The 21817-nt window shown below is 38.0% G+C and overlaps 3 protein-coding genes across 3 annotated transcripts; 2 read left to right on the top strand and 1 right to left on the bottom strand.

Moving 5' to 3' along the window:
* The first annotated feature begins 1349 nt into the window (after positions 1-1349).
* LOC119984817 lies at positions 1350-6037 on the top strand. The gene is made up of 7 exons (XM_038828936.1): positions 1350-1534; positions 1630-1992; positions 2075-2127; positions 3206-3243; positions 3444-3762; positions 4374-4690; positions 5027-6037. Exons 1-7 carry the CDS (start codon positions 1522-1524, stop codon positions 5667-5669), a joined length of 1746 nt encoding a protein of 581 aa, XP_038684864.1. The 5' UTR covers positions 1350-1521; the 3' UTR covers positions 5670-6037.
* Positions 6038-6593: 556 nt separating this feature from the next.
* On the top strand, positions 6594-11265 carry LOC119984163 (26S proteasome regulatory subunit 7 homolog A). Its single transcript, XM_038827985.1, has 10 exons — positions 6594-6750; positions 7678-7759; positions 8571-8662; positions 8743-8820; positions 9132-9193; positions 9354-9498; positions 9601-9819; positions 9919-10100; positions 10513-10688; positions 10865-11265. Exons 1-10 carry the CDS (start codon positions 6658-6660, stop codon positions 11020-11022), a joined length of 1287 nt encoding a protein of 428 aa, XP_038683913.1. The 5' UTR covers positions 6594-6657; the 3' UTR covers positions 11023-11265.
* Positions 11266-11422: 157 nt separating this feature from the next.
* LOC119984164 (ATPase 10, plasma membrane-type-like) lies at positions 11423-21730 on the bottom strand. Its single transcript, XM_038827988.1, is given in 22 exon segments — positions 11423-11726; positions 11898-12067; positions 12163-12345; positions 12924-13097; positions 13191-13351; positions 13750-13831; positions 13950-13982; positions 14310-14548; positions 15092-15143; positions 15145-15254; positions 15925-16069; positions 16254-16358; positions 16741-16863; positions 16945-17064; positions 17806-17913; positions 18210-18428; positions 18803-18982; positions 19885-20019; positions 20518-20655; positions 20820-20918; positions 21430-21549; positions 21636-21730. Coding segments are annotated over 22 exon segments (2859 nt in total). The 5' UTR covers positions 21702-21730; the 3' UTR covers positions 11423-11629.
* Between the last annotated feature and the right edge of the window lie 87 nt (positions 21731-21817).

Below are 21817 nucleotides of genomic sequence, written 5' to 3'. Positions count from 1 at the left end.
AGAGAGACTCAAACTTTAAATCTTTATGAGATACCACACACATAAATATTATCTTGACCTATTCGTGGTTCTCTAATTTTTTTAATTACTATTTGTTAATGAATTCAGCTTCTCTTCTATTGAAATTCTGTTTTTCAAGCTTAAGAACAAACTATATCTTCAATCATACTACGAGATTGTGCTCAGAACGAACTATATCTTCAATCATCAATGCATTTGGTTGTGATTTTCAACAGCATGTAATAATATTATATTCCACTATGACTCACTTGACTCATATGGGTCAAGTTGGGTAACTCACAAATGGAAAAAATGAAATAAAATAATGTAGAGGACAATAATAACACATGTAGAGACAAAATGATTTGGTTGTGAATGATGTATTCCACCATTAAAGCCATAATCCATGCTACACATCCGTGATTGGTAAATCACCATACACTATTTTTTTTTCAAATATCATTGAGTAATTTGCTTCTCATCATAACGGAACACTGGATACACATATGCCTAATCAAACTAACGGAGTCATTGTTGTTGGTATGAACTCATGACCTTTTGTTCATTAAAAAAAGGCTTTAACTACTAGGTTATAAGACTTTCTTTGTTTAAAATGATACTTTATTTGAATATATTGTATTTTTACGAAGTTTTGTTATATATTATATGCATATAATATAAATATATATATAAATAATTCATTACGTTAAAACCGGTTCGAACCCCGATTGAACCTTTAAACCGTAAATTGAAGACTTTTCCGGTTTGATGACCGGTCCGGTTTTAAAAACCTTGACGTATCCTATTCCTCTCCCTATATATGGGCCTTTGTATTCTTATTAGGCTCCCTAGAAAGGCCTTATAGAGAGCATCCTAGCCTTGCAAATTATTGTATAAATTATATAATTGATAGGCTAAAGCAGATGAATAGTGCTTTTCAATTTTAAAGGTCGCAAGGACATTATCACTTCCATTTTGTTGAACTATCCATTTCATTAGGCCCACTTAACCTAACAAACCATGTAATATAATTATAATCTAGTCTCATACTTCCCTATCAGAAACCCTAGTTGCATTATCTTGGCCCAACGTAAATGGATTGGGTTCTTATTTGGGCTCTTTTAGTTTGTAGCTTGACTGGCCCAAGGGCCCACTCCTACTTTCCTATCAGAAAGTCACTCGGTACTTGCATTACTTTGGGCCAACATAAGCGGATTGGGTTCCTATTTGGGCTCGTTTAGGTTTGTAGCTTGACAGGCCGAAGCCCAAATGGATAAAGTTTACGGAAGCGTGGTGGGCCCATCAGAAGAAGATTGAAATTTGAGGGTATAGAGAATCAACACGCCTCATGTGGAATCGCTATTGGAAATTCGTTATCCAGCTCTCTCTACCTATCTGCAACTCTCTCTGCATGTGTTCGGTGCTCTGTATCCGGTGACTCGGAAGGAAAGAAAGAAATCTAACTAGTCTTTCGACCGAGTTAGGTTGGTAGTGGAGTTTTGGCTGAATGAGCTCCCGTCCATGCCTTTACTAGGTACTGATTTCCATTTTTCATCTGTTTAAATAATGGTACATGTTTGTGGAAATGCCTAGCTTTGATGTTGCTTCTATGTTTCTTCGATTGGGCAGATATTCAGCCTGCTTTACAGAAACATCTGGGCCTCCTCGGGACTCAAACACTTATTCATGCGGGAGATGAGAAGAGACTGCCATGTTCATGGAAATCTTTCCACTTTCCTAGAAAGGTAGACTTCAATGAAGGTGCGAGGCGCAGAAGAATTTCTATCAAGGCAGTAGCTACACTCGAACTCAGGTCTTTGGTTCGCAAGGAAGATGGACACGAGGGCGATTCAAGTCCCGCAACAATGGACACGGAGTCGTCCGGGGAGGATTCGGCGGAAACAGATGAGCGAGAAAGGATGAGACGGATGAGGATATCCAAAGCGAATAAAGGGAACACACCTTGGAATAAAGGGAAGAAGCACAGTCCCGGTAATTGACCTGTTTCTGCATTTGTTACTTCTCTCTTGTGTTTGCTTGAGAATGTTAATTCAAATGCTTGATTCTTGTGCAGAAACCCTTCAGCTGATAAGAGAGAGAACAAAGCTTGCAATGCAGGACCCTAAGGTGAAGTAATGTAAGAATAATTTGTCGTTGTTTCTTTACAATGAATTCCAATTTGAGAAGTATAAACCTAATTTTATCATTTGATTGATGCTGTCTTTAATTGAAGCCTGATTCTTTAAATAGATCAGCTACTACTCATAAGGCTTGTTGGGATGCTATCAATAACTTGAAATTTGGTGTGGTACAATTTTTTAAATTCCCTTTCAATATGACTTCAAATTGAACTTTTTTTTCTTTGATTTTTCTGTGTTTGTTTAGGGGTTATGCGGATGTCATTCTAGCTCTGAAATGAATCTCAAACTATCTACAGGGTTCTTAACTTTGTAGTCTAACTTCTACATTTGTCCTCTTTCCCCACTTTCCGTAAATATAATAGTTAGGCATTGCAATGAGAGGAGGGTGTGGGGCTGAGGAGGACTGGAGGAGGAATAAGGGTGACCCTCGTTCGTAGTTCATTCCTATATAGATTTATTCTCCACACTAATCATATAAGCACACTTCCTTTCTTTACTCCAGTCTATGTCTTTTTCTTCTTATGTCTTTTTCTTCTCCCTCTTATGGTTTTACTATTTCTTCAATTTTCTCAATTCTTCTCATCACCACACTACCATCTCTGGTACATGGCCAAACCATCTTAAATGCTTTTCTCACATTTTATCTTCTATTGGTGCCACCCTTGCTCTTGATCGAGTAATTTCATTTCTTATCCAATCCTCTTTTGTGTACGATATATATTAGTATCTAGTAGCTTAGTCAATACATCTTACATTTTTTTTATGTGTACAATGGAGCATAATGGGGGCAGCTTACCCCACCCTCTAATAAAGAGTTGTTGATGGGGCTGGTTCCTCACATACTGGAGAGGATCATGGGAATGGGATTTGAAAAACTTGCCCCACTCCTCTTTGTTGTCATTCCTACCAAAATTGGAGCCAAACACGTGATTAAGTATTCTCTCATCCATTGTGTAGCCAGCAGATTATGGATTTGTTGATGTGAAGTGGTTCTTTTCATGTGTACGTTTATGTTCCAAATTGCATTAGATTATTTCTTCTCATTACAAAATTTGGCTATGCAGGTCAAGATGAAGTTGATAAACCTCGGACATGCTCAAAGGTGGGTGCAACATATTTGATATATTCGGTAGAAGTATTTTCTTTGGTTACAGCTTACCACCTCCCCCTACTCATCTGAGTGAAGTCCTTTTCATTTGTTATGCCTTGATATTTTGGTTGGTTCTTTGATTTTTATCTTTAGACATTTTCCCGTCATACCTCTTAAAGCTTTCTATTTGTCTCTTCCTAATGACCATACAGTGAAGAGACAAGGGCGAAAATTGGGTTCGGAGTGCGAATGGGATGCCAGAAGCGTCGTGAAAAGTTGCTGGTGCAGGAGACTTGCCACTATGACTGGCAGAACTTAATTGCTGAAGCTTCTAGGAGAGGTTTTACTGGCGAGGAAGAGCTGCAGTGGGATTCTTACAAGATCTTGAGGGAAAAGCTTGAGCAAGAGTGGCTAGAGAGCATTGTGGAAAGGAAGAATATGCCAAGGCCAAAAGGTGGTAAGAGAGCACCAAAGCCCCTTGAACAAAGAAGAAAAATTGCGGCTGCCATTGCTGCCAAATGGGCTGATCCTGTAAGTAATTTCAGCATATCTTTGGCTGCCATTGATTTGTGTTATTAACTTTTCTGCAATGAGAGAATTTAGAATCTCATAATGAAAAATCCCAGAGCTCAGTTATTGGATATGTAGAATCCATCCATGTCCATGATTTACACTGCTTGCATTACAACAACTCCAGAAGTAACAGTCCGGATTTCTGCATAATGTCCTTAAATATAGTTGTCGAAAAACTGTCCTCTATCTGACAGGTGACTAGGGTTTGAAATAATACAGAACCCTAGTTGGCTCCAACATGTTCTCCGCTAATATTTTTATCCCTTCTCTGTCCAAATAGGAATGAAAGAGAAAAAAGTTGCAATGAACTGATTAGTTATCAAGTGACCACATTATTACTGTCCTATTCGAACTGATATTTTGATTTTCTTACGAGTGACTACGCATTTATTAATGTTTTTTAAACTAGCGACCAGAGTCGTTGATATTATGGTACCAGCATAGTTGCTTGTAGTCTTACAAGAGACTAGGGCTCATGGTCCTATTTTCTCACAATTGACTAGATTTGGAAACCCTAAACCTGATTGTTGGGTTTTGTTTCATTATTAATGTTTTTTTTCTCCGACCAGGCATACCGTGATCGGGTTTTCTCAGGTCTGGAAAAATATCATGGCACTGCTATTGGCATTAAAAAAAAGACGAAGCGAAGGGGGAGTGATGCTACACAATCTGCAAAACAAAGCCCCGCAAAGAAGAAAGAAAGTGGTATTAGCTCTTCTTCTGGGCTTCAAACTAATGGCCTGGTAGCAGGACTGAAGAAGCCGAGGAGTAATGCACCTTTGTATAGGGACCCCTTAGCTCGCTCGAAGTTGGAGATGATAAAGAGAGTCAGAGCACAAAGGGCTGCGGCAGATACCAAAAAAACGGAAGCCATTGAAAGAGCAAGGTAAGATGATACCTGAGTGCATTTTAAAAAACACGAACGGGAAAGTATATATAAAATTCAAAATCTCTATTGTGAGCCTGCCCAGTGGCGAGGTTGATTACTATTACACATAGCCACCAAGTAATCATTTTCAGGAATTAGTTTGTCAATTCTTCTTCATGTGAAATAGCCTGGCTCGCTCCGTTTTTTTAGCTGAATGGCATAGATCAGCCACCATTATATCATCCTTCTATAGCCATTACACCAAATTCCCTTGCACTATTTTCTTCACCCAAGTGTCATGTAAACCTGCCACTTTACTGGAGAACTGATTGCAAATACTATGACATTTTGCAGGCTTTTAATTGCTGAAGCTGAAAAAGCTGCGAAAGCCCTTGAAGTTGCTGCAACCAAGAGCCCTATTGCTCGAGCTTCTCTCATTGAAACCAGAAAACTCTTAGCTGAAGCAATTCAATCTATTGAATCCATAGAGACAGTGAAGGTCATATCTGATGAGAATGATGGCTACCTTCCCATGCCTTCAGCTGAACTGGTTGACAACATTGAGAACCAAACAGACACATCTTATAAGTCCATAAACCAAGTGAGGGGAGAATTGAATGGAGCAGAAACCCTTGCACCAAGAAAAGATGATGACTTCAATTTTAGTAATTTCAGCATGCAGAACATACTAAACGGTGATGGAGGACTTGTGCCTCTGAACTCCAATGGCCACGGTTTGCATCCATTCCATTCGGCAAAACATTATAGCCGATTGGAACCAAATGGTAGTCGAGCAAATCAAGTTGGCTTTTGGGAAGCACATGGAATCAAGGAATCAGAGAGAAGTCCTGCAAAAAATGGGACCCAAGTTCAGTCCGGGGAAGAAGAAACACCAGCAAAATCAGCAATCGAGCCTGCGAAACAAGAATCACCACCCAAATTAGTTGCTAAGAAATGGGTCCGTGGGAGGCTTGTTGAGGTGACGGAAGGAGCTTAATGCTTGCTATACATCAAAGTTGATGCAACTACATCATTGGCTCTCAGAACATGTTCAGAATACAAAGGAACGGCCAACTGCAGCCCTTTTGACTATCAGCAAACTTCAACAAAGCAAAATCAAGGAGCCTAGGACTCGAACCTTTATGCACTATTTCCTATGCATGATAATGGGGAAATGACGGGAGTTCTCCATCAATTTCATCCTACAAAGCATCAGTATTAGTATTAGGGAAGCCCTTGTATGTGCAACTTGAATTGCTATACCAGAAACTTAGTTGCAATGTATTTGGCTGCAATATTTTTTCAGCGGCAACCTTCTTGAAATTTTCAACCCACCTAAACACATTATGCTTTCTTGTTAAAAAATCTTCTTCTAGTTGCTCTGGAACAATTAGGAGATTCTCTAGAAGAAATACGGGGTTCTGCTTTTGACGGCAAAATGCTATGGGATATTGTTCTTACGGCCCGTATGAGTTTGTTCGTCATGGATCAAACTTGAATCAGAGTTTCAAATTGATTGAAAGTTTCAAATTGATTGAACTTGAATCGGAATGATTAGTTGGAAAAAATTAGAAAATTAGTTATACTAATTTGGAACGTTTTTCTATCTGTGACATACTTGCAAATGCCTCTATCAAATATCTTCTGTCAAGCTTAACCCAAAAATCTTCTGTTAAACTTTTGATTTCATGAATAAATAAAAAGTTTGAATTTTTTTTAAAGAAAAATTCTCTTTTTCTACTGTAAAAATTGAAAAATCTCAATGTATTTGTTAGGAATGGGATAGCTTCAGGCTCATATGAAAAGGCCCAGCCCATCGAAAGCAACTGGGCTTACTTGTGGATTAGAACCTCTGAAAGGCACATGCAAGCCCATAGCGGCTCTTGCTTCTCAGTCGCGCCTACATAACTCCAACCTTCGTCCCGAACTCTGTCCCCCAAAATCAAATACTCCAATATTGATTTCTTTGTCGCGATCTGCGAAGGATGGCACCGGAGAAGGACATCGAAGATGAGATCAGGGACGAGAAGAATCCTCGGCCCCTCGACGAAGACGACATCGCTCTTCTCAAGACATATGTACTTTCTCTGCCGCTCTCTCTCTTTCCCTTCAACTACTTCTGTAGTGAAAAAAAACCCTAGTTCTACTTCCTTTTTCAGTGATTAGTATTTCGAATTTATCCGATTAGTTCGATCTTATATTAACTCGAGTTTCTGTTCGGTGTTAGTTCAATTTCGTGGATATAGAAGAGCTCATTACAACTTAACAAGCCTTTTCCGTTTTCTTTCTGGCTCGCTAATGAAGTCTGGGAATAGGGTATATACTTCAATAGATACCGTTTTAGGTTGAACCGAATTCTAGGACTGACCTACACATCCTTTTTATCTAAGATAATATTCTGGACATTTGACTTTGTGATTTTGCGACTTTCGTGAAGCCTAATTGATTTAATCACAGGTTTCTTTATTTTATGTTTTGATTTGAACGATTGACTCTTGTTTTCCTTTGTCTTTTGTTTTCTCAACTCCTCCTTTTGCTTGCTAACATTGTGATGATGGTACTAACATTTTGGTATCTGTTTCTTTTTTTTTCCTGGTGTTTCTTCCTTGGATTGAGTCATTTGAATCTTTTAGTATGCTATTATACCCATCTAAAATCATAAAATAATACTTATCTGCTTGGGCAACTGAAGGTCTCATGGGCTCATAGTTTGCTCTTAACTGCAGAATAATAAATGGACTTTGTACCCCTGGGTTTATCGGTGTTAATTAAAGTGAAAATAATGTATAAATACATACTCGATTGCTTGACAGCAAGTTTGCTGTATCTGTACGCCCTAGCCTCTATGGTTCGTCTGATATTCTCTTCTGTTACTTTTATTCTTACCTTGAACTTATTCTAAATGAGTGTTCCAGTCTATTAGACAGTGTTGTACTTCCCATTCTTTGAAGTTTTTTTATAAATCTTTGTTCTTAAATTTCTTACTATTGTAATTGTTGACACAGGGGTTAGGACCTTATTCTACAAGCATAAAGAAAGCGGAGAAGGAAATTAAAGAAATGGCGAAAAAAGTTAATGATTTATGTGGTATGTCTCTACTTTCCATTTTTTGTGCTAGTTATTAGTGAAGTTATTTTCGTAGTTGACTTTTCTTTGTTACTATTTTTATTGGAGGGCTAGAAGTGAATGTGCATGTCTTTTTCTTTCACTTGAAATTCACGCATGTGTTTAAATTACTGAAGCTGGTGCTATAGAAAGTATCATTGCTAGTTCTAATCTGGTTATTAGATTGGTCATTTGTTTAGACAAACCATCTATGCGTTTAGGATTACAATGAGTGTCATGTCCTAACTTCATATTGTAGAGAGGGATGTGAGAATCTCGGTGATGAAAAGCCTGAGGAAAGTGATGATCATAATAAAAAATTGTTCTTTTTATCTCATAGCAAACATTGGCTTCTACTTCCAAGTATAAGTGCAACATTGAATGGCTGGTCATCTCCGAGTTATGGTTCAAAAGAATGTTTGCTTTATCTCATAGAAAATACTGAAGTGAAACATTTAATGGTTAGGCCTAAATCTTGGTGAGTGAAGCTTGAGGAGAGTACAGTTATATGAATTTTTGCAAGTGATGATTGTATATATTTTTGAATGAATTAATGCGAGGGCAATAAATTTTATATCAATGAATTTCATTCTAAAGTTAAAAACATCGAAGAAATCTTCGAGGATACATTTGAGTGTTCTTCCGAGTATCTTGCAACGCTGCCATACATGATAACATATGATTTGATTCGTTGTTATCAACTAGCATCTGTTTAATTCTGGTCATCTCCAAGTTATAGTGAATTCTAATAAATGTTTTGCTATTTCTTGTTACATTACTTTCTTTAAACTAGGCATCAAGGAGTCTGATACTGGATTAGCTGCTCCCAGCCAGTGGGATCTTGTCTCTGATAAGCAAATGATGCAGGAGGAGCAGCCTCTTCAGGTATCTTTCTCTGACAATGTTAAACGTTTTATACAACTGCATTTCGCTCCTTCGTAGCATTGACCGCTTGCTTCAACCAGGTGGCAAGGTGCACAAAGATAATTAGTCCAAATTCTGAAGATGCAAAATACGTAATAAATGTTAAGCAGATTGCAAAGGTGTGAATCTCTCTCCCTCCCTCTCTCTCTCTCTCTCACACACACACTCTTCAAAAGGATTCTTTTTTTACTTTTTCTTGTCGAAGTATGAACATTTGTTGCAGATAGCTTGCTCACCTTATTTTCTTAAACTTGCTTCTAATAATTGGCTGAAAGAAATTCCATGCAGCATGTCTTATTTATTATCTGCTAGCTATGGCATAAAATGGAGTTTATAATTTCATATGAATGAACAACTCTTTTTTTCAGCATTTAGTTTAATTTGTACATGGGAATTTTGGGTGTGATAATTTCTGTTGTCTCAAACGCAGTTTGTTGTTGGGCTTGGTGACAAAGTTTCTCCGACTGACATAGAGGAAGGCATGCGTGTGGGGTAGGTTTACCATTTCTTGACATTTTCATTTCTCTTACAAGATTCATTGATACAGATAAGCATATTTCTTGTGTTTTTTGTTATACTGTAGTTATGGGTTTGGTTCTCATTAGACAGTTGTTATGTACTAACATGTTGTAACTTGAACCTGTAATTTCAGGGTCGACAGAAATAAATATCAGATTCAGATTCCCTTGCCTCCAAAGATAGATCCTAGTGTGACCATGATGACCGTTGAAGAGAAGCCAGATGTGACATACAATGATGTTGGTGGATGCAAGGAGCAGATTGAAAAGATGCGGGAAGTGCGTCTTGCTTCTTTTTTACATAGTTTATTACCTTAACCACTCTCTACTTTAGGTTGCAAATGGAAATATTATGTGATTAATTAACTTTTTTTTTTATAGGTTGTTGAGCTTCCCATGCTTCATCCTGAGAAATTTGTGAAGCTTGGAATTGATCCCCCTAAGGGTGTCCTCTGCTATGGTCCACCTGGAACTGGTAAAACACTTCTAGCTAGAGCTGTTGCTAATCGAACTGATGCTTGTTTCATTCGTGTCATTGGGAGTGAGCTAGTTCAAAAGTATGTTGGTGAGGGAGCTCGTATGGTCCGAGAGCTATTTCAGGTCAAAAATTGCTTCCTGCTTTATGGTTTGATTTCATCCTGCAGTTATGCAATGTTTGGATGTTGCTTTCTTAGATGATGGAGTCTTGCTGTGTAACAGATGGCTCGTTCAAAGAAGGCCTGTATTGTGTTTTTCGATGAAGTGGATGCCATAGGGGGTGCACGTTTCGATGATGGTGTCGGTGGAGACAACGAGGTTCAGCGCACAATGCTTGAAATTGTGAATCAGCTTGATGGGTTCGATGCCCGTGGAAACATCAAAGTCCTTATGGCAACAAATAGGTAAAGTTTCCATCCATTGTGGATAGATAAATTGATAAAGGTGGCTACTTATGTAATTCTTTTGTGTGACATCGTCATAGTATATATGTCCTATTGCATGCATAGTTTCTGATCCCAAGGATGAACTGTTGTTGATTGCGATGCGATGCATGCATTATTTCTTCAATCTACCCCCTCTGGAAGGCTGCTCCACTTCATTTGTTGCTTTGCTTACCTTTTTTTTCCAGTCATTTACAATCCCTCTTCGTCATGCTGTTCATAATTGATGGCATGCTTCCTCTGGTTTAGTTTGTTCTACCCTCATGTTGTGTGTGCTGCAAGCATTCCTAAAATTGTTCCATTGCATAATTTGGTAATGGTTTTTTTGGGTGCTTAGGATTGCCTAACACCTGATGTATCCTCTAATCTTCAGGCCTGACACACTAGATCCAGCACTATTACGTCCTGGACGGTTGGATCGCAAGGTTGAGTTCGGGCTCCCGGATATGGAGAGTAGGACGCAGATATTTAAGATCCATACACGAACAATGAACTGTGAAAGGGACATCCGGTTTGAACTTTTGGCACGTCTTTGCCCAAATTCAACTGGTAAGTCGCAGCAGATTGCATTTCATAGATTAGCTGTCCTTTTTTTCCTTCAAAACAATAGCTCTTATTAGTGGGGTGATTGATGCCTCTACCAATCCTGCAACCTCTTTGCTATATTTTAATTCTATTTCTCATGCTGTTGGTTTTTTGACAAGATTGATGCTTTTCTAACACAGGTGCTGATATAAGGAGTGTATGCACAGAGGCTGGAATGTTTGCAATTCGAGCACGAAGGAAGACGGTAACAGAGAAAGATTTCCTTGATGCTGTGAACAAAGTTATCAAGGGTTACCAAAAGTTCAGTGCAACGCCTAAATACATGGTCTACAACTGAGCGGGCTCATCCCTTGCTTTCCCTCGGAAATTTTTTCGAGCATTTATCTTTCAAAGCCAGCAGTGACATGAAATGTATGCCTATTGTAAAAGTGTTTCTTGTATTGATTTTAACTCTTACTGTGAAGAAGATGCCACCGTAACTTTTAAAACACTCTCATGTTTCCAATGCCTATGTTGTCAAGGAATTGGAAAGGGCGTTTTTGATGGGAATTCCAAGCTGGGGTATTGGATTTGATGAAAATAGTAGTGTTGGAGATTTTAACGAGAGAATTTTCTTTGTATGCCATACTACCCAAGGCAGAAGGGAGGAATTGGATGACTTGCTATGGTGGTTGAGATCGAAATGTAAGGTCCCATGGTTGAGACATGGGCCACATGTTTGCATGTAAACGGAAGAATTGCAATACTGGCTAATATTATTAATGATACTTTGTGGTATGTGTGTTCGCACCTGTTGTGTCCAAAGAATTCAAAACATATGCCATGGATCATCAGTGGCCTCTCAATGACTTGCAACAAAAGTCAGTTTCTCCACTGGACTAAGACGCTATTGCCACCATGCCTCTGCTAGCAAAGTTGAAACCTACGACGGCAATAAAAAGGGCTCATACTGTATGAGCTGATCGGATCACATTCAAGTCCAAATTTTTGAGCCTCACAACCGTTTCAACATGTCCTCTCAATGTGTGTATCTCCCCCAGTCTGCAAAGTTAAATGTTCAATTATAGCAAGCACAGACCGAGAAATTTTGTTGCTAAACTTCTTGCGTCAAAGGAGAGACATGGCATTTGAAGTAAGAAGATTCAGTGCATGAAATAAAAACAAAGATATCTATGAATTGTTCATTCATAACATATAACTTCTACTGAGTACCTGGCTATTTCTGCACGCCGCCTGGCCTGTTCAGCAATCAAGGAAGATCGAGACCTTCTCCCGTTGGATTCCAAGTCTAAAGACATCAAACCTTGTAAACTCCTTTGCGAAAGAACCCACTGAGCCTCCCTGTCTTCTTTTCCATAATCTTTCTTTGAAGTAAAAGCAGTCTGTTGAAGGGAGAACAATATAGTCACAAATCCCTTCAAGCCGCAGAGTTGAAAGACGACAAGAAACAAGAATCAACATAGAACATTGGACTAACCTTTCTATCAAATAAGAGATTCCATGCTTCTCCACTCAAGGCATTGAGGACAACGAACTTGATAATGTCCAATGGGATGTAGAAGACTATACTATATAACCATATAACACCAGCCCATCCCCATCCAATGCCACTAATGTCAGCAAAACTAATATGTGCATAGACAGCAATTAAGGTAGCCACCTGGATAGACAGCATTCAATAGTAATGGGAAGTACGAATAATGTTGGGCTATTAAGAGACAATATGTCCAAAGAATTGGTGCGGCAAAAATGAGGATAATGAGAATTTTGTGTTGTACATGCAGCAAAACAAGGAAGATATGATAAGAAAAAAAGACTATTCAACCTAGGGTAGTGATGACACCAATCAAAGATAAGACGCTAGAGAACAGAGGACAAGGACAATGCAGAGATATTAATGCAACAAAGCAGAGTAGTAGAAGATACTAAAAAGAGGAGGAAGACCTAAGAAAACATGGAAGAAGTGGTTAGAAAGGACAAACACTCTATTGGAATAGTTGAGGGTGTAGGTCTGAATAGAAATGAATTGCGAATGCAATTTGTGTGATGGATTCTCCCCAATTTCTCAAATGGATTCATGTAGGCTGTAGCCGGCCATAGCATATTGTTCAGGGTAAAGGCTTTGGATGATGACATGTAAAAATTAAGTTGAAGGTTTGTGAAGCCAATTTTATGCAAAATAACAAATGCAAAACCACAATAAGTTCCTGACAGGCATTTAACTCGTGTGAACCTTACCAGTTGAGCCACCACAAATGCACACATCAAAAGAGTACCAGGCCTCTCCAAGAATGACCAACTTTGACTGCGTGTAACAAAGATGAGAGCCTGGCTGACGATGCTGACTTGCATATGTACAGCAGATGAGACTTCTTCAGTATTGCTGGATAGTGATCTTACATTGAAGTGAGTCTGATAGCCACATAATCAACAAAGATTTAGTTCAGGAGTAAGCAACACGTCATTGCAAGATCAACAAATCAAGAAACAGGAATAGTTAAGTACCTCAAAGAAAGTAGTGTCCAAAACAACCCAGTAAAGTTGGACAGTAACCAAAGCAAGATATGTTCCAATGACAATGCCAATTGTAAATATCTCATTAAGTTTCCAACTGTCAGGTCTAGGAGATGGCTTTACCCGGTCCTTAGAAATAGTCATGATGGTCCCTAATGACAAAGAAAAACAGAAAATTAAACAAATATTAGCACATATTTACAGAAATTTTCACTCTTCCAATCAGACGAAATGGGATAGTTTTCTATTGCCATGTCTTGAACATATAATTTTAAACAATGCAAGAGGTAAATGCGACATGATAGATGAAACATTCTCAGTCTACTATGAAACTGCTGAAGCTTGAACAGCGCAGAGCAATGCATGCAAAGCCAACTTTATTGCTATAAAAAAATTTTCCTCGTAAAATGTCATCTATGTGGTGTAGGAATAGCAAAAGCTTCTGGAAAATACAAAATGGTGGCAATTAAGTGGTCAAACCACAATTCCTGAATGATGTTTCCCTAATACTTAGAAAATGAGAAAAGGGCATCACAGGTTGAAATCTTACCATCATTTAGTATCGCTATAATCAGAACCATGAAGGGTGGGAAGTCATATTCCCATATTAATGCTAGAAGTACGAAACCAAGCTGCAACATAGACCAAGATTAAAATAATATTGATGTCAAATAAATCCAACGTTCCAAATCTGTAAAACGAACAGAACACATAAAGAAAGAAAGAGAAGAAAAAAGAAACTCAGCTTACCACAATCCTTATGGTTATTGAAACAGCATATATCTGCATATTAATGTCAAATAATCATTTACATCAGTTGATCAATTTGCAAATGAGTCATGGTACATCTAACAAGTAAATCGTGAAATACATTGAGACATCAGAAGTAAATAGTTTCATTGTCTAATACATGCTTATAGATATTGCTGTAAAAAATTAGTGCACCAAACATACTTTGTGTCTCCTCATTCCAAAAAACTGGATATATCGTAAGCATGCACTGAGGTCAGCATTTTATTACACTCTATGGCATGCATGATGCATAGCATTGGACACGTGTACTACAGAGAGTTGTGCCTTTTCAGTTCAAGGAGAAAACTGATACTCAACTGTATAATTTTTCATTCTCTGAAATATTGCTCTGCTAGTTAAGACAGCACTGATGATCACACTTAAGCCCGGTTCTGTCAAGACTATATCAGCAGCACTCCTTGCAGCATCTGTAGCATCTGCAACTGCTATTCCAATATCTGCCTTCTTCAAAGCAGGTGCATCATTCACGCCATCTCCAGTCATTCCAACGACATGCTTCTTTTCTTGTAAAATCTTAACAATTTCATACTTGTGTTCTGAAAGCTCACAACAATGAATCAATGATGACAGGAATCAGGAGGTACATCTATAGCCATAAACCTAAAAAGTATGTTAACATTATTTTACCATATTAGTATTTTTCATCATGTATGAAAAAAACAATTGATGGCATACCACATTTGGCACCACAAAATTTAGTTGTTGGTTCGATTCAGAATGTCAAGATCAAACACAATACATAAAGGCCATAAAGCTCGCGAACAGATACTGATGTACGAAACTTAGTCATTAAACAAAATGAAATACACAAAAACCATTACATCTCCTTCCTCATGATTTAGGCTTAAACCATCTTGAGTTCAGTTGCCTCCTTCAATGAGCACATACACATTATGTTCTATTCCTTCTTTATCAAGCGTTAAGAATGATGAACAAAATTCAGCAGCAGGGTAAATATGTTTCTTTTAAGTTCCCATTCCCTAGAAAATTTACTTATTTTTTATTCAGTTCTTTGGGGGGGGGGGGGGAAGTGTTCGAATACGATTCTTTTCATATGAGTTTGGAGTTTAGTTAGGTACCAGGGAATACACCAGCAAAACCATCTGCCTTCTCAATGAGCTCGTCCACTGGGAAGAGCCTCATGTTCCTCCCTTTCATGGCCGAACAATGACGAGGAGGGATACATGTTTGTTCCCATTCCAAGTCGTCTTCCTGTCTCTTTCGCAATGGCCAACTGATCACCTACAACAGAGAACAAAAGTTATTACTTATTAAGCCACTCAAGGATATGCTACAAAGCTACTGAGTAGAAAATGTGAGGCCAGCATTTGTAAAATGTACAAGGTACATCAATGTCCTTGATGTTGTTGTACTTAATGTACAGATAGTATGGCATGGAGCATTCATAAAATAAATTTATACAAAGGATGATGTTTCATTCCACAATCGATAAAAAATTTCCAAACAATTTTGTATGAATTATTTTTACAGGGTTTTGAATCTCCTCAGGAGTTTTTTTTTAAAACTGATTATGACTACCTTTCATCTCACCCTGGAGTCAAATGAATTAACAGTTTCTCTATCTTAGCTAGAAAAAAGGTGTATGAGACAGCATATGGATTATTGGGTGATGGTTCACAACAAAAAGGACTCTGATGGCACAAACTCTGTCCTCAAGACACAGAAATATTTTTGTCATATGGAAAAGGTAATGACATAAGGAGAAGATATGTGTTCTCGTCCAAATTGACCCAGCTGCTATAATGGTTGACTAGTAGCTCATACATTAAAACTTATGTTGGAAACAGGGGATTAAAAATTGCCATGAAAGCAAATAGGTACTACTCTATCTAAAGCTAGAATGGGTTATCAAAAGATGTAATATGTTGTACACTAAGAAATTCACATGTACCTGTAATCATCTTGACACAAACCCCAAGGTTGAGTGCTCTGCGGATGGTCTCAGCGCTATCAAATCTGGGAGGATCAAACAATGGCAGCATCCCACAAAATGTCCAAGGGCCTCCAGGACTCTCCTTAGTTTTTTCAGGGACTTCCTGGAACGATGACAGTTTTTAATTAACAACCATGTTAGAACGAGATCTTTATTGCTAAAGTAAAAGAAAGTACAATCATCAAAATCTTAAATTTAAATAGTCAGTAGTTTTGAGCTTCCCTCTTCTAACTCAATTTAACTCCAACCAACCATAGATTAGATGAAAAATATGCACCCAACTATACCTGATAAGCAACTGCAAGAGACCGCAAACCCCTCTCAGCAAATTTGTTGATGATGCTGTGTACTTTTACAGCACTCTCATGTTTCTCTTGGCACAAAGTCAGGATCTGATATTTTAGAAATAAGGTTAAGAAAGGTAAAAGGTAAAAGCTTCATTCTGTATCAGGAAAAAATAGATACTTTATCAGGAAAAATAGAAAAGTATACTTCATGCTATGACCTAATTACTCTAAAATGTACAAGCTATTATTATGATGCCCAGAACTAACTTCAAGAAAGCAGGAAAACAAATTTCAATGTTGTTCAAGTATGGCCTAGACACTACGAAGATATTAATCATAATTTTTTATTTATGAGTTGGAAGTTCACCAACCAGTCATTGCTGCTATGAATTATCCATTTTCATTGTCTAAGAATGTTATCACAATGAGGGTCAAGAGCCAGAAGTGTAAAAAGTATATGATAAACTGTTTTCGAGTCTGTGGGTACCTGTTCAGGAGCTCCTTTGGTGGCCCGGTACCACTTGCCATCTGAATCTATGTATGTAATTGCTGTACGTTTGTCCACTGGATTGAAAGGAAGAAAGTGAACTTCAGTGATATTTGCACGTGCCTGTAAGCAAAAATGGGAATTCATTCTTTAGTGTCCTAAAAACCAAAAGAATTAGAACCAAGTACTTCATTATTATTGTACCTCCTTTGGATCACCAAGCATGTTAACGATGGCTGCATCAATTGCATCTTGATTCTCCAGTCGAGCTGCCCTGGCTGCAAGCAATAGAATCATGTCTCTGTCCTTATCTTTGTCAAAAACCTACACGAGAAATAAATTTTACCATTTGGATTAGATAGATAAATGAGGTGCTGTTGATTTATCTTCACTTTTTGATGCACTTACGGTCTAAGGCTGATCTATTGAAGAATAGAGGTTTCACAATTAAATGAATGAAGAAAATTGCAGCTCTTGCTATACTAATTCTTAACCAACACATCATCTCTGTTACATTACAACTAACAATCATTGAGTGAACCATAGGTAGTATATGAAACGGTTATACCATTTGGCAAGGAATGGCACAATAAAGAGAGAAAAGGAATTGAAATGATACGTGGACAGGATATCATCACCCATCTCAAAGAAATACAATAGTTACTGTATAAAACTCTACAAAAGAATCTATAAGCTAGAAATTAGAATGCTAGATCAACAGACCCCTTCTGAGAAGATTAAATGGATACATAAAAAGAATCATGTAAGAGACAAAATAGTTTCATACACGATCAAATCTGACGGCACTGAAACTTGAAGAACTAGGCCTTGGCAGTTGAGCTACATTCGTAAATTCTGTACAAATGTCTCCGGTTGGACATATTTAGTTTACCAGATCCTAATCTCAGAACAAACTACTGGCACTTTAGGATCAATTCTCATTTTTCAAAATGAGCATCATAGCCAGATTTCTATGGTCAAAAGATGCACTTAAAACACACTTAATAATGTAAATAATATGCCTAGAGCAACAACTTTCTCAGGATATAAAGTCAGCTTTTGTACCTCGACAAGATTTTTATCAACAGTGAGGCGGTTCAGAGTAAGAGTTCCTGTTTTGTCACTGCAGAGGACATCCATTGCTGCCATTTCTTCAATTGCAGTCATCTCTTTGTAATTGCACCCTTTAGGAATATGAAAAGGAAGAACGTTAAGAGATTTGCAAACAAAGTGAGCGCAGAGATATGCATTTGATGCACTGTCTGTTAATTTTGGATCCCACAAAGTAGTTGCTTTTTTGTTTTTCCTGATGATTTCCAAATTATCTGCCATAGGAGAAACCATTTACTGGATAATTGATCGGTTTGAAAAAATGGATTTCTTCCTCACTTATTACAGTAATTGATAACAGAAACTAATTGCATCATAAATTGCAGGTTGGTTTTACCATGATATAAGCTCATAGCTATTAGAATTTTCACCTGTTGAGATAGCCGATGGGAACCGATAGCAAGTGTAACAGATAATACTGTAGGCATAGCTATGGGTATTCCTCCGATTAGCAGAACAAGGAGGTTGTTTATTCCATTCCTGTAAGATCGGTGCTGTATGGGGAACATGACAATGATTTCAAGAACCATACCCACAGCTATTGAGCAAATGCAGAAGTTTCCGATGGCCGTAAGAACCTGCAGCAACAACGTTGAGAATATAAGGAACTATCTAATAAGGGAATTCAGTTATAATGAATCTTCAACAAACTACAGAATCCTATTCTGAGCCAAGTATCTTTGCCTTCATCTTACGAACAGTTTATTATATTCTTACTAATTCTTTTTTCCCTGTCATGATCAGGAAATAGATTAAAGTGATGCTCAAATGTTATGACCGAGTGCAAGGACATGAGAGGAAAGCACAACTTTTCCTACAAGAACCTTGGAACTCAGGTGACCAAATAGAATTCATAATACAAGATGCATTTTCCAATTTCTTTGAGGTCTATGTTTGGAAAAAAGTTAGTACCAGGGCGATCATGTCAGATAAATGTTTTAGTTTAATTCACCTGCTGGAAATGCCCAACACTTTCAGTGGAGTCAACCAAATGTGCTGCTTTTCCAAAGAAAGAATGAACTCCTGTAGCTATTACCACAGCTTCAATCTCACCATGTTTACATGTCGAACCAGAAAAAACTTCGTCGCCTGTCCTCTTAGTGACTGGGAGAGATTCTCCAGTTAGTGCTGACTGCAGAGACAAATAATTTGTACAGATTCTGAGTCTATTTACATGGTTATAAATGAATACAAATTACTGTTATGATCTTAAAGTTAACACAGTCTTGCATATTCTTTGCTTGGTAATGTTGGAATATGCACATGTGATTAGAGTCCCACATTGGTTAAGTATAAGAGAGTTAAGGGGTTAAGATACATGGATGGGCCCATAACCTATGACCTTAAGGTTTTAGGTTTAGATGGGTTTCAAAAGTGTATGTGAGCCACCTACATTCACAGGTGCATGGGTATGCACATGGACAATCCCTGATCACAATTCCCCAACAAATGGTATCGGAGCTGATGGTGATGGTTGGGCTAACTCATGGCTCAGTAAAGAGTATGGCCGGAACGCAATGGTGACGGGCTATAACACATGCATGTGGCTCAGGGTTATGTGGTTAGCCGATGCAAGTGAACACATGGGATTGTGACAACAAGTTAATAATGGAAGCGGTATAGGCTAGTACAGCTTGCTGCTTGGTTCGTTAGTGTATCAATGAAGGAAGAGCGGAAACGCATGGTAGTGTGGCTCGAAAAGACATAACAAGAAGTGGTAACATATGGGATATGTGATTTGGTCGCAGACTCTCGAAGAGTCAAAGAGATAGTTCACACACAAGAGGGATTGTATCGGATGAGGGAGAGAATCATATGTGAGGGAGACATTGTTGGGATATACACATGTGATTAGAATCCCACATATATTAAGTAAAAGAAAATTAAGTGGTTAATATACATGGATGAATGCACAACTTATTGCCTTAAGGTTAAGGTTTTCTAAAAGCGTATATTAGCCACGGGTGCTCACGGGTGCACGTGTATGCAAACCGACAGCCCCGGATCATAATTCCCCAACATATAAGCTCTTACCTGGTCAATTCTCAGCGAGTCCCCTTCAAGTAATCGAGAATCTACAGGGATGATGTCCCCAAGCTTTATGCTAATTATATCTCCAGGAACTAAAATAGATGCATCTTGCTCTTGCCACTGCCCATCTCTTAGAACCTGTCAGGAGTTTCGTGGGTTAGTATGGCATGCCTCTCTAAAGGAGGGTAGGATTGATTTTCATGTTACCTATAAACCAATCTCCCAACCATAACCAAACAAGAATAAAATACGATTGAAAGACCAAGCGCAACAACAAAATATGAAATGACTAAAGAAATTAGACAGAAATGCAATAAATCAAACAAACACCAAAGTTCTTATTGGCATGACAAGCATGGCAAACTTCTTTAGCAGAAAAGCTAACAGGGGATGGAGTATTTTAGAAAGATCTTCCAAACTTGCAATATGCTTGCTTACAACTAAATCATTATAATATACAAGCTCACCATAGCTCGTCTTAGTTATAGCTTGAAAAAAAGGCTGGACCATTTTACAGCAAGAACCCTAAATCTGAGGTCTTTTGCTTAAAGGTGTGTGTTTTCAAACGAACTTGGACCATTCTTCAAGACATCTGTAGCAGTATTTCCAGTACAAGGCATCACATCAAAGACATACCTTTGCTTTTGGAGCTAAACGGGCCATAAGAGCTGCTGCAGCATTCCCAGCATTATTTTCCTCTATAAAACTGATTGTTGAATTTAATATAAGCAGGCAAACAATCCCTACAAAGTCCTGCCAGTCAGGACCCTCCTCCTGAAATAAGAAATCCAGCAAAGGATAAGACAGAATTTATGAACAGAAAGATATCAGAACATCTACACTGATTTCAAAAGGGGCAAAAAAACAAATGATAGACAAGGAAAAACAAGCTGATCATTTGTGGATTATTAATGCAAGCAAAATTAAAATCCACTTACTCCACCATTAGCGAGCACGATTGCCATCACCGCTGCAGCTTCCATGACCCATGATAAGGGATTCCACATAAAACTAAGAAATTTCAAAAACTTATTCTCCTGCATTTGGGTGGGGGGTAATTGTGAATTTATGAAACAAACGCAAAAGGTAAATCTAGGGGCCTTAAATAGCTACTTTGTTACACTACAAATAAGCATAATGCTTAAAACAACAAGGAATTGCCTATATTCAAATCAATATCAACTTCCATGAACCCAATAACCATGAATTAATATTAGGTCATAATAATAAAAATCCATATTCAATTTATTTTTTTTTTTATAGAGTGGAATGCCACAATCCAGCTGAGCATTTTCATAATTAACCTATTCAAGCATTTCAACGTTCAGACCACTTATTTTCATCAGTGCTTCAGACCATGATAGTCTCAGAGGTTCAAAAGAATTTCTCAGTTGAGTTTTTGTTGAAGATAACAACCAACAACTAAGATGCTCGACTCCATTGTTTTGTTCCCTAGCTCAAATTGACTGTCATATCTATATTTTCTGCTGCGGAAATTGACTTTTCTAGTTTGTCCAAAAACTGATAAGGAGTGAACAGAAATGGTACTGGCTTCTCTTCAAGCTTGTTGGGGCCAAATATCTGTAATCGTGCTTCAGCATCTTCTGATGAAAGTCCTCTTCGTGATGTTTTCAGTTGCTCAAAAACTTCATCCAATGGTAATCGCTCCTGTTAAACCATTATTTGAAAGGTTTGGTACCACATAAAGTTGATTTGGGAACAAGATAATCACATTGTATTTTTCCTATGCATACCAAATCAATCCCTTTGCGGTTGAAGTTCTCGGGACCCAGTAATGGTTTCTGGATATCGTCAGCCATATTCAAGCTTCAAAACCGGAGCTGAGACAATCAAATGTTCGCCATGAGCACAGAGCAGTCAGTCTTCAAACTTTAAGCATAAACACTATAGAATCATAAAATATGGAAGAACATCT

The sequence above is a fragment of the Tripterygium wilfordii genome, chromosome 18 (genome assembly GCF_013401445.1).
Source record: "Tripterygium wilfordii isolate XIE 37 chromosome 18, ASM1340144v1, whole genome shotgun sequence".
Lineage (NCBI taxonomy): Eukaryota > Viridiplantae > Streptophyta > Magnoliopsida > Celastrales > Celastraceae > Tripterygium > Tripterygium wilfordii.
The sequence above is the reverse complement of the archived record's forward strand: the minus strand, read 5'-3'. Positions and strand labels throughout refer to the sequence as shown.